Source organism: Gobius niger (genome assembly GCF_951799975.1).
Source record: "Gobius niger genome assembly, chromosome: 20".
NCBI classification, from domain to species: domain Eukaryota; kingdom Metazoa; phylum Chordata; class Actinopteri; order Gobiiformes; family Gobiidae; genus Gobius; species Gobius niger.
In genome coordinates this window covers 27,390,500-27,403,557 of record NC_136871.1, presented here as the reverse complement: position 1 = coordinate 27,403,557, position 13,058 = coordinate 27,390,500, and the positions used below count along the sequence as shown (strand labels likewise).

The 13,058-nt window shown below is 41.5% G+C and overlaps 1 protein-coding gene across 1 annotated transcript in view; it reads left to right on the top strand.

Annotated features, from left to right (window-relative positions):
- Window positions 1-13,058, top strand: part of col7a1 (collagen, type VII, alpha 1) — a gene marked incomplete at its 3' end in the record, with an annotated part of 98,424 nt that overhangs the window by 55,079 nt on the left and 30,287 nt on the right. Inside the window, exons 80-88 of the mRNA XM_079578439.1 lie at window positions 1,755-1,790; window positions 1,867-1,911; window positions 2,057-2,089; window positions 4,159-4,221; window positions 4,324-4,359; window positions 4,725-4,805; window positions 5,001-5,069; window positions 12,429-12,464; window positions 12,614-12,673. Coding sequence (XP_079434565.1) covers window positions 1,755-1,790; window positions 1,867-1,911; window positions 2,057-2,089; window positions 4,159-4,221; window positions 4,324-4,359; window positions 4,725-4,805; window positions 5,001-5,069; window positions 12,429-12,464; window positions 12,614-12,673 — 459 coding nt within the window. The remainder of the gene's footprint in view (window positions 1-1,754; window positions 1,791-1,866; window positions 1,912-2,056; window positions 2,090-4,158; window positions 4,222-4,323; window positions 4,360-4,724; window positions 4,806-5,000; window positions 5,070-12,428; window positions 12,465-12,613; window positions 12,674-13,058) is intronic.

Sequence of the window (13,058 nt, the reverse complement as noted above, 5' to 3'; positions counted from 1 at the left end):
TTCAGTGTTGGGGAATACTAAATTGGGTTTTTTGACGGCGAATCATTGCGTATTGCAGATTTCCCCTGGTCCCTTATCATGCATGCAGCTGCCTCCTGTTGTGTGCTCACTGTAACGTTTCTACATTGATTCTGCAGCTTAACCGTGTGTGCGAGTCTGTCTGTTCTGCGAACACCAGTCCTCATGCATGTCATCATTTACATGTGATGTTGTGTTTGTGTTTGTCTGTGTAATGTCTATCGTCCTGTGTCTCTGTTTCCTTGTACTACGCCGCTGGACAAACCTTCTGTGAATAGGGTTGGGCAATTCATGGAATACATTTTATTAATCATGTTTTAATCGCAAATTGGTGATAATGGATAAATCGTATGATATTATAGGTTTGTTGTTCTCTGACATGGTTTAATGTTCAGGTCTAGGAATCATAGAAATGCCTTTAGCTATCTGAGCCTGGACCTACAAATGCGTACTATCAGACAACAGCTTCCCAGACACGCATTCGTTTTTGTCCCAGGATGGGAAAGGCCAGTCACTCCCTGATTGGCCAGTCTCCGACATAGCAGCTAATGATAAGTGGCGCTCCAACCATGATGTCACCTCCACAAGACATGGCTATCTTAAACCTAACCCTTACACCGGACCGTAATCCTAGCCCTAGTGACGTGTTCCAAACTAACTCTACCTCACCTTAGCCCTAACCCTAAGGATAGTGGAGTTTGCAAAAGGTGTCATTCAGGCATGAGCACAATTCTGTTGATATACAAATGTGCTTTTCCCATCCTGGGGGGAAAAAAAAAAAACCTCAGCCCGTTCCTGTATTAAAGTATGGCGGGGTATGTTTTGTCCGTTTCATTTGGCATTTATATCATTTCTGTGGTTGCTCCAAAAAGTAGAAACGTAACTGAATATGATTTAGCATTTAGCTCATTTAGCTTTTAGGCGCTAATTCTTTTCTATTGTAAAATCTATGTATATATTACTATAGATAAGAAATCATTAATGGATATCATTTGTTAATGATTTCTAACTAGGCTTTGACCTTGCCTAAATGTGGATAATGCTAATGCTAACAGCTGTAGGAAAAATACATTTAACAGGCTAGCAGACTTAGCCAGCTTGCTAACTGTCCACATACGTTTGGATGGAACACTGCTACTCATTTTCATGGTTAACTTTCATGGTCTTTTCCCTTTCTGGAACACCAACAAGCTCTGATTTAAAGTTCATAGAAGATTTGAAATCATTATCCCTCATGTAAATCAAGACTATATATTTTGTCCACATCGCCCAGCCCTATTTGTGTAATAAACTCCCTCTACTTACTATACAATGGGTTTAGGGAATGAGACTATTATGTTGAAGCCTGATACTGATATTTTTTTTCTTAATAAGTTTTTAACAAAACTACACATAAATAGAGACTGTAACAGAACAGAACACACACTTTATTTATTTTATGGTTATATGATAAATAATTATTTGGCAATCACAACAAAACATGGCTAGTATTTTATGGTGATAGTACGGAGACAGAGCCCAGTTAGCTTATGCCTACTGTCCTATTTCCATCATATCACCCATCATTACTGTGCTAAGTGAAACCATTTGTTCTTTCATTTCTAACCATTATCATTAAAGAATGCATTTATTGGATTTACTATCAGACTGCTACATAATAACCTCGAAATATTTGTGTCTGAAATCTTTCCTTTCATACTGTATCTGTATGAACGCCTTTCATCTCGTCGTTGCAGGGAAACCCAGGAGAGCCGGGCATCAGAGGGCCGACCGTAAGTGCCATCGACAGACAGTCACGCCGTATTTCCTCTGCTCATTAACAGCTTTATGGTGCATGCGTTTAAACAGGGTCCCATGGGTCCCAACGGTCCCCCGGGTGCTCCAGGTGTGAAGGTGAGTACCTGTCGAATGGTGATAATGCAGATTCTCTTGATTTTTGGATCGAAATGAACCAAGTGGGGGCGACTCCGGCTCAGAGAGTAGAGCGGGGTCGTCCTATAGTGAGGAACAGAGGATTTACGGCATGTGTGTTTTACAGGGAACTCAGGGAGAAGCGGGCGTCGGCGTGAAGGTAAAATAATGAGCAATAGAAACTAGAGGTGAAAACAGTGCTTGAATTGTTTTTGCTACTTTAAAATGCTATACAGGATGCGTAGCATGACAGTTTCATTACAACTACTACCTACTGCCCTGCTTCCAGTATTATAACTGCTATATACTCTACAACTACTCCCTCATTTTATCACTTCTGTTTCTGTTATGTTGCTCCTGCTCCAACTGCTGTCACTGCTACATACACAACATAATGCCTTCCTATAATAACCACCACACCAGCAGCCGGACTTAAACTACCTCAACCTCGGGCTACCACACTGATAGGAAATCAACTTCTCCTGCTGAACACTGTCCCACGCCTTTTCATCTACGCACACTCAAACCATTTCCACTGGATAGCACTGTTGTTGTGTCTCTGCTGTAGGTAGAGCGTTGTTATTCCCGCCGCGCTGAAGGCTGCAGGATGATGTGTCATTTCTACTGCCGTCATTAATACTGCAACTACTACTACCTCCACTTCCCCTTCTCCTGTCTCTAGAAAGACGCTTCCTATATGTTTTGGCCCAACAATTTTACTGCAGTGTTTTTGTAAAACATTTCAACACGGTAGGTTCAATTGAACTGTGACCAAACAAGACAAAATAAAAAATCCCAAATCAGTGCTAATACAAGAGTAACTGGACTAAATGTGAAACATCAACAATAAAACTGAACTTTTGTTTATTTCTAAAGGCCTTCTTCCTTTTTACTAGTAGCGAAATGAAATGTTTTGTTCCTCCTTCAGTGTATAGAGAAGACTGTCTATAGGCTAGGCTAGTTTTTGTTAGCATTTCTGTAAAAGTGGCTATGTTTGCATGGTCCGCAAAATCAGGTAACTGGAGGAATCAGATAACCCGATAATCAGATTCTCTTCAGAAATCGGAGAAACCAAAACTCTGGGTTCTACGTGAGCCAGTCCAGATTTGAATTGTCTCCACCGCTCTATTTGCGCCTCCATATTTGGACGTGGAGTCAAACTGCTCCATGTGGCGGCAGCTTCTTGCGCTCGGTGCCGAGTGGATACAGCACAGGTTCAGTAACTCAAAGGTCTAGAGTTGAAATCTGGTTTGCTGTTTATTGTTTTCTGAAATAATTAAAGAAATTGAAACACAAACAGCACTCTTTAATGTCAGGGTGAGGAGAATGAGAGACAATAATCAGAGCGGGGACTCAAATTCACAACGATAAAGAGGTAGTAATGTTCTATGTTAGCCTGGTCAATTATCTTTTCCCTACATGTACGTCTGGGTCTGATCTCAGTGGCAGCATACTTTGGTTGAATTTCCACCTACCATTCAGCGAGAGGGGGGAGGTGGGCGTTGTAGGTGACGTCAAGCATTTGCGCCGCATTTGCTGGTTCTAGTTTGGCAATGACGGCGGATGCGAAAGTAATGGAAGCTCTTCAATACCTTCTAGCTTGGCTCCCCCAAAAAAATGTCCGGAAATTGAAACTGATGGCTGCTGCCCCCGATTACATACGTCACGACCAAACGATAGTGATTGGGTAAAATCAGATCCAATTGTTTCAAACTCTAAAGGAGTTCACCCCTCCCACCTGAAAACTGAGCTCAGTTGTGAAGATCCAGACCCTCTGTACGAAATGAGTACGAGGGTATGCTAAGACCAGGCTAGCTCTGTATGTGTCCAGCAGACTAAACAGACAGACTTTCTCTACAAACTCATTTCAGATTTATTTCATGAATAGCTTTATTTATTTATTTGTTTTCCCTGTTATTATCACAGATTTAGGGGCTTTAAGTTTTTGCAATACATTTTGTCGCCTAATAATACGATAATATGGCAATATATTGTACAGCTCTACTCGTCCAACACTACTCCTATCTTTGCTTCTGCTACCAAATACGACTACTACTTGTATTACTACTACAGTATTATTTCTACTGTTAGTGCTGCTACTACTACTACTCAAACTGCACTGATCTGGGATTGCTGCCCGTGCTATTCTCGTTGTGCTGAAGGTTGCAGGTTGATGAGCACAGACAGGTAATAGACCTCACGTTCTTGGGTCATTCCTCTTGTGTGCAGGGCCCCCCAGGAGCCCAGGGGAGCACCGGTCTGCCGGGACCCGCAGGACCTCCCGGAGCCGTGGTAAATGTCCCCATAAATCAGCGTTTCTCTCTCCCGCACAAACATTTCTCTTCATGAAATCCATTGCAAACCTCTGTGTCTTGTTTCTGTCTGTGAGCGCAGGGGCCGCAGGGGCCTCCAGGGCTGCCCGGGCAGGTGGTGAGTACAGCGCGCTGAATAAACACTGCATCAAATCATATTTATTTGGAGTTGAGCCATTTTAGAGACAAAGTAATTAAGGGGCAGGAAATGTGTTTTGGGAAATAAATGGTGGACGTATTGCCTCATAATTATATGGTTGGCAAGTCATTTGAAGCAGTTTTTGTGCAGTTATTTATTGGAATGAATACAAAGCACACACCGTAGTTTAGGGGGATTTGAAAATAATTTAAACTATTCCCAATGTCACTAAAGGTGTCAAGTTGTTGTTTTCATCCCTGATAGGAAAATATGTGTTTTTTTGGAAACGTTTGCTTTCACTACACAGTTCTTTTGGATATAATATGATGTGATGTTAATGTCAGGGTGAAGCGGGCAAACCTGGGGTCCCGGGACGAGATGGAGTGCCAGGCAAGGAGGGCATCCCAGGACTGCCAGGAAAACAGGTATGGCTAAAAAAGATTAGAAAGTAATAATTTAAGCAGAAGTCCAGCATTAAGTAACGACTTTATGTAATTCACACACCTTTAGTTTCATTGTCCTTCCCTGTAAGCAGAAAATACATAGACCTGCCTGTGTCTACTGTAAGGCTATATGTTCACAACCTTTGTCTGTCCTTACTCTTACTATTCCACTCTCAGGGCATCGTTGGACCCCCGGGACAGTCTGGTCTGAAGGGAGAGCAGGGAGACAGTGGTCCTCCTGGGAAGGTGAGGCCCTGAACAGTCGGCAGGCTGTGCATTCACTTTTTGATGCTGTTATTTTCCCCATATGAACTCCTGCTTTCAGTCAAAAAGACTTTGTGTGAAAAGTTTTCAATTCTATGACACAATCTTTTGATTTTGCCAACTTTCGATTGAACTGAAAGACACTGAGCATCGCGGTTTAAAGAAAAGCAAAGGGCTAACTTTTCAAAGTCAGAACGTTTTTTGTGATGGGGGTTTGATCCTCAGTCTATCAGCTGAATAAGTGAGTGTGAAATGGAGCTCGGTGGCCCTGTAGCCACAGCCCGCTTTGTTTTGCTCTGCTGTAATGCTTCACATCTTTTCAAATGTTGTTTCTAAAGTTCGACGAGTGGAAACAACTCCCCTGGCCTGATATTTTGGCAAAAGTCATTGCCTTTTCAGATCAAGGCTGTACAATACCAGAGAAAATACAGAATGAGTTAACTGTGACATAAAACAGAAGAACATTTCTCAGTAAATCTAGATCCAGCAAAAATATTATTTATTTGTTTATTTGACACTAAAAAAAAGTATGTAATGGTAAATGTTATGTGCCTTAATTTACCAAATTCCCAAGCTAAAAAGTGAGTGACTAAACTAAGATTATTCCGTTTTTAGTAGTGTGTTGTGTTCCAAATAAAGCCAAAACAGGTGTCGCTTTTTCTTAAATAAAACAAGAATAAAGTTTATCTCAGGCCAAAACATCATCATCTGATGGCAGGAGACAGGAATACTGCTTGAGTCTTAGGAATGTTGATTCAATTGTTGATAGTTTTTCAGCCCCATTTGTTATTATTAGAAAAGTAATGCATTATTAGTCCTCCCAGCTGAGCTCATGTCTGATACTACTATTACAGACTTATATTTACATGAAAATAATTTTGATACATTGCCTGTGACCGACAGTGCTATCTGTCCATATAGTGTTGTATTTGGCATGAGCCCCGGGGCAGAGCTGCGTTCACAAACTCATCTCTGGACTAAATGAGGCTCTGATGTGAAGAATCCCACGAGGTCCTGGTCATTCGGATGAACCTGGCTCGGTTTTATGACCAAATGTTGCGGTTGGATATTGCTTTGTGATTCTGTGCTCCAGGCTAAGTATTTGTAAGGCATGCTGTTGCTGTGTAGTAATACTGATAGAATGTGTATTCTTCAGGGAGTTGCAAACAAAGGGCGGTAAACGTTTCAAAACCTGAGCACAATTTTGTTGTATGGTTGTACAATGACAAATAAAGCACTTCCTTACTTACTTATTCTGGTAATGGTACCACATTAATGAGTATGAGTACAAGCACTTGGTATCGAGCTGATATCTGATGTAATGCATCCCCAGAGTAAACAGGATTAGAAATGAGTAGCCGGGGTTTTGTTACATATGTTGGAGAAAAAGCCAAATGAGTTGCCAGTTTGAGATGGTTTGGGCATGTATAAAGGAGGGATAGTGAGTCTATGGGTGTGCCATGGTTAGAGCTCCCAGGAAACAGACGATCGAAAAGAAGAGCAAAAGGACATTTATGTATATACTGAAATATACCTATATATATACCTGCAGTATTTATGAGTTCCCAAACACCACACGAGACCGATCTGGTGCCGCTTGTGCTGATCTGTTTGAATGTGACCCACCGGTGGTGCTAGTCATGTAGCAGTAATGCTGTGAGTGGGCAGGTGTCAAATTTGCGCCCCCCCCCCACTGAAGCCTTACGAGGTGCTGCTACAAACTTACAAACACACGTAACTTTTTCAAAACTAAGTATTTAGTGACTTGCCTGTGATTGGCTAAATCAAGGCGAACTTAATCCAATCAGCAGCAAATTCAGAGCCTCTCCTCAAGCGATCCCAGAGTCAGTGCTAATGTTACTGGCACAGGAACATCCAGGTCAAAAGAGGACATGAAGTTAGCTGTGAGGGACAGAGGAGGAGGTTGGATGGAGTATTTTCCGCAGGGACTCCTGGAGGGACCAGTTGAGAGAAGCATGTGCTAAACGAGTGTTGAAAGTCAGAGCGCTGATTATGAAAACATCCTCTAGTGTTTAGTGAATATTTGGAGCAGGGATTAGGCAGTTATTTAAAAACCTCAGCTGTCTCAAGTGTTAATCACAGCTTATTAAGAACAGACTGGCTCAAAAAGCTCCGGGGAGAAAGGAGTTATATTTGGGGAATATAGTTAGTCACTAGTTATTTTTGTTCAGCCAACCATTGTGTATTGACAAAGTCTGGTGCAATGCAGGGTGTGGAGTTATTTCACACTCTGTCAGTATGTTCTGTTAGGATGAGGGAGGAAGTTTATAATAGAGAGGGCCATATTATTAGATACAGCTAGATCAAGACTTCAACAACAACTAATGCTTTATTTTTGTTATTTTGCCATGGGTAATTTGGAGATTTTTTTTTATTTTATGACTATGGTTATTAAACTGTGTTCATTGTATTTGCTCTAATTTCGCATAGTGTTTGCTGCTGCCTTTAAGCCCAGGGCATGTGGGTTGGTGGGTCAGCAGGCCCAGGCTATATGTTTTTCACTTTTAGCCGCAGAGAGGCTACAAGCCCACATTCACCTGTTGTTTTTGTGGACGGGGCTGTGTGACCATTTGAATAGTTTGGATAAGTTTGTTTAGTTTCCGAAGGATAAATGACAACTAGAGTTACAGTTTCTTTTGGCTACTTGTGCTAATAGTAGTACCTTGTGAGTTAAAGGTGCAGTACTGGCAGAAGCTGTTGTACAATTTGGTTGACTATAGTGTTGGTATTTGCTTATGTACAGTAGTACAGTCGTGATTTAATTAACTTTATTTACTTTAATGAGAACTGCTTTAAAAGATGTGCTTTTCTTTTATCAGTGATCTTGTCTTGAGCATATACTGAAAAGCTGAAGCTGAAATCTCCTTGTTATTGATGTCTAAGGTGACTGTGTGTTTGCACACAGGCTGTCGACATGTGTTAATAGACATTGGCTTGGTTTGACAACACTTGTGCCAGTTCTGTCAATGAGAATTGCACTGGGGTCTAATTTTAGCTTAAGGTGAAGTTAAAGTGACAGACAAGGTCATACATAATATAGCTGCATAATGGTGACAAATTACTGTGTTCGGACCTGAGTTTACAACACTAAAAAGTCATACTTTTGTGTGGTATTAGGACAGCAAAAATACCAATACACTGCCTGACCAAAAAACAGTCACCACCTGGATTAAATAACTTCTGATCTGGGGTTGCTGCAGTTGGTTCAGTAACACTATGTGCCCCAAATCAGATTATCAGTATTTGTTTCATCAAAGGATTTCTACTTCCCTTATGGTGCGCTCATATTCCAAGATGACAATGCCAGGATCCATCAGGATCACACTGTGAAAGAGCAGTTCAGGGAGCAGGAGACATTGTTTACGCACATGGATTGGTACCCGCAGAGTCCAGACCTAAACCCCCATTGAGGATCTTTGGGATGTGCTGGAGTAGGCTTTGCACAGTGGTCACACTCTCCCAACATCAATACCACAGTGAATGCGTACTGTCATCAAAGCTAAAGGAGTTAGTACAACATATTAGAGCGAGTGACCTTTCTTTTGGTCAGACAGTGTACTCTGCCATGGCTTGGGTGTTCACCCACAAATCCAAATGACAAGTCACTTCAGTTACTAACCAGACATGCTTCATTCTACCCTGGGGCTGTAGCTGTTTACCACCACCAAGTATGGAGAGTGAATGAATAATGAATGAAGTTCTAAAGCGACTTAAATGTGACTTACAGTATGTTCACTTGAGTTATTAGACTGTCTGCTGTTCATTTACTGTTGGAGAGGTGTGCTCCATGCTTCTTTCTGCTCATGACTTTGTCTTCATTTGTATTAAGTACATGATTAGTAACCTGCTCATGCATAGCACTGACCTTGTTTTCCACAACAGTACACATATAATCTGTCATGCATGTTACACTCATTTCATACAGCATCAAATTGTCATGTCTTCCTGTGTTCATCTCTCATCTGCACCTGCACCTCCTGCCAATACCATTGGGACCCGCACACCGCTTTGAGGTCTACGATGCAAATTATTATGGGTTGCCAACCTCACACTGTTAGATGAATTGAAATCGCAGCATCCTTTGTTTGTTGATGGGACTGGTCATGAATTATGGATCCTTGGCTTACCGACGTAAACAGAAACATCGGCACAGATTGCGAGGTTTGAGCCTTGGACACAGTAAGACGGTCAGGGAGGTCTGTGGTTTTATGTGCGGCCCGGCCAGGATCCTCCGTCTGCTCGTTTACCGAGTCAATTGCTTGCAACAGGGATCGAAACACCAGCTAAACCCCACAAATGCTGAAAGTATTGTCGATTCATGGCTCCCAAGCTATGAAAATGCAGATTGTTGCCAGAACAATCAGAGCCATACTGCAGAAAATTATACATCGCCAGATCCTAATGCTCAGCTCAACCAACAATGCAATTTCAGCTGTGGTTTCTCAAAATAAAGCATTTGTAAGTGGATCTTATGTATTTAAACTTCCTGTTTGGCTACCTGGAGTCAAAGCAAAACTCCCTAGCAGAGTAAATTCACATTTTTTCAACAAATGACAGCAGGATGAAGTAAAGGCTTGTGTTTTATTCAATTTCCTGGGTGAAATTACCAAAACACCAAGGGCTGAACCTTACCATTGTAGCTCAAAGTAAAGACCCATATTCTGCCATTGCTAATGTTTTACATTATATGTCAACGCTAGATGTCGCTTTTTATGTAATTTTGTGTGTAAAATAATGAGAAATTGCTTTAAATACAGTGAATTATTATGATTTGGGGGGCCTTGAGAGATTTATCAGATTGATAAAGGAGGCCACGATGTCCCGGAATTTTGAAATTGCTGATCTAGTGGGATGTTCTGTCAGGAAATGTAAAAAATAATTCTCAAAATCATCTTGGGGGCCAGAGGTTGTGTGAGAGACTAGACTTCCACTGACAAGTCCGCCACTTAAAAAGGTATACAGTATTTTAAAAAGTAAAGTGCCTGCACATTCTTCTGATTTGTCAGATGCCTGGGCAATTTTCTGGATGGGCCATATGAGTGGTTACTGTTATATTTGTTACTGTATCACTATTTTGTGCATATAATTTAGGAATTCAAGTGTTGATATTTCTAAATCATTGTTGGCGCCCAAACTTAAATATTTGTTGGACCTTAGTTACACCATAGAAGTGACCCTGCAGTTGTTCTTACACGAAGGAGTTACGGATTCAAATAAAACACACTGACACAAATTGCGAAGTGTGTTGGACAGGGCGCCTTGGAAGAGAGCAACACTGTCAGCGAGTCCAGTGCCAGTGATACATACTGTAGCAAGAGCAGGATCCTCCATATGCTCCGGTGCTGCGGTCTCACACTCACCCACACACGCAAGCAGGTGACAGCAGAGATGATGGGTCCGCAGCTGCAAGGATATTTCACACTGGCGGCCAGCAAAAGGAAGGTGTTTGTCACAGAAATGGAAAAACAAATGGTTGAAGTGTGAAGGCGCAGGTGCACAGCGGAGGAGAGGTGGTCTCGCTTCCTCCCAGTGTGCACAAACATGAAAGACTTCAAAAACGGGGATTGGCGACTCTGAGTGACCCTCAGTGAATAAATGTGATTCTGAATAGCAGTCGGCATAGCGATGTAGCCCAAACATTGTGGACCCAAAGTATAGTTCATGGCTAAAACCTCTTTCCTCTCACAGCAATAAAGAATGTGTTTGAGCAAAGTCTATGGAAGCTTCAATGATGAGGAAAATGTTCTTCTTAATTCTCCATATCCTCCTGTTTTCAAACCGTGTTGGAGATAATTGAGTACAATCTTTCAGGAGCAGCGTTTCTAGCTCTCACAGACCCTCCCACACATCCCCATTGTTCAGGTGACTTTACACAGTTACTTACACATTTGCAATTGGTAAAAACATATTAAACCAACTGTGCATATGATCCATTTTTTTTTCTCTTTAGATATTTTCTCTACAACAAGTAAATAAACGCCCGCTTTCAGATCAGCTAAAGAGCAACTCTCTATTTATTGCTCTGAGGACATACATTGATCTAAGAAATGTCCAGTCCTGTTCACTCTGAACACAAACGGATGTGTTAGAACAAAATGTTCTGATGACACCGCCATCTTTGGCTTGAAAGAACCAGGACATGCAGGGGTATCTTGACAGGTTCATGGAGTGGTGCAGGGCTCATCACCTTGTTGTCAATTCAAAAAGACGGAGATCATATTTGATCCAAAGCAAACAGGCGACCATAGTCCTGTTTTTACTGACGATGTTTCCATCAAGCAGGTAGAATCATATAAATACCTCATTTTTTATTTTGACAGCTGCCTCACATGGCACATGTGGACAATCTGTGTACGAGGAGACAACAGTGCATTTATTTCTTGAGGAGATAGTGCCTCTATGGGGTCAGCAGCAAAATCATGCTTGTATTTTAACAGGCCATTTTGGAGGGCGGGGTACAATACGGTATCCAGGTTTGGTTTGGAAACCTATCGGTGCAGTCAAAAACAAAACTTTCCAATCTGGTGAAAACAGCACAAAAGGTCGTAGGTGTGACCATAGGAAATCATCAGGCCCATGTGGCTTTGCATTGCCCGCCCTTTCTGAGAAGTCTCTGGCCAGAGAGGCTCAGAAATCACAAATGATCCAACTCATGTATTAAGAGTGAGTTGGAGATGCTTCCTTCTGGCCGCAGGTCCAGGCTGCCAAAATGCAAATGTAACAGATTAAAAAATCCATTCATACCGTCCTCCATACAGTTTGTAAACTGAGAATGCGTCGGAACATTTTATTGTTATTTTATTATTCCTGTAACTTTTATTGTTACTATGTGTTTGGCTGTGTTGACTGTGTGGATGTACGAAGCAGCACCATGTACTCAAGACAAATCTCCCTATTGTGGGACAATAAAGTATATCATATCATAAATGACATAAATGGAAAAATGGTATAGCACCATTTAAAAGGTATGACGGAAAAGTCAATCAGAATGTAGAGTGAGCCCCACTCTTTGGGTTGCCAGATACATCCTAGCACCCAATGAACGCTCTAAAGATAGATTCTGTGCTTGAAGTAGATTTGTCTGTCTGTCCATCCATCCACACGGTACTATGAACACAGACGTTTTGAGTTGTCATTGCAGTCCCACTTTTAAACCATTAAGAACACGTACACATAGCCTTCCTTAAAAGAGAAGGTGAGAAATCCACCTCCTTAAGCATCAAACACGTGTAATACTTCACAACCTAAAAACCCACTCAATCTCTCAAAGTACCCTGCATAGATTACACAGCTAATTGTGATTTCATTTCCCTTTCTCAGGCTGTTGCTGGACCCCCGGGACCCAAGGGAGAGCGGGTGAGTCACTCTTAAACTCCATTAACATTCAGCCTGAAACTTCCTCCCCGGCTCCAATTAAACACTATTTAAATCCATTTACGTGTACGCTAATCTGATGTAGCTACTGTGTTATTACAAAAATGACTGCACATTAAATTCTGTTCCAGGGTCTTGTCGGTCAGTCACTGGCTGGTCCAAGAGGGGAGACAGGCTCAGCGGGAGACAAGGTGAGTGAACACATTTGGACATCAGCTACATTTAATGAGAGGTGTTTCCATTCAGGTTTTGAGCTTCCGATCAGATTTTTTAACACTTCACGCTGGACGATACCCGTCCCATATCCCAATACATTATCTCCGAAATAATTATAATCAATTTCAAACCTAATGTCTATTATAGTAGTTACACCAGGCTTTCTATAAACAGGCAAGGACATTTTTAATTAGAAGGTAATGTTAAAAGCATTTTGCATTAAAACAAAATAACTTGATTGAACTTGATTGCAGCATTTTCAGCCCATTCACAAAATGACAGCAGCTATTATTGTTACAGCTCCATTTGCTTTTCCAGGTCCATCATACAGTGCCTCTCGAAAGTATTCATACACCTTGA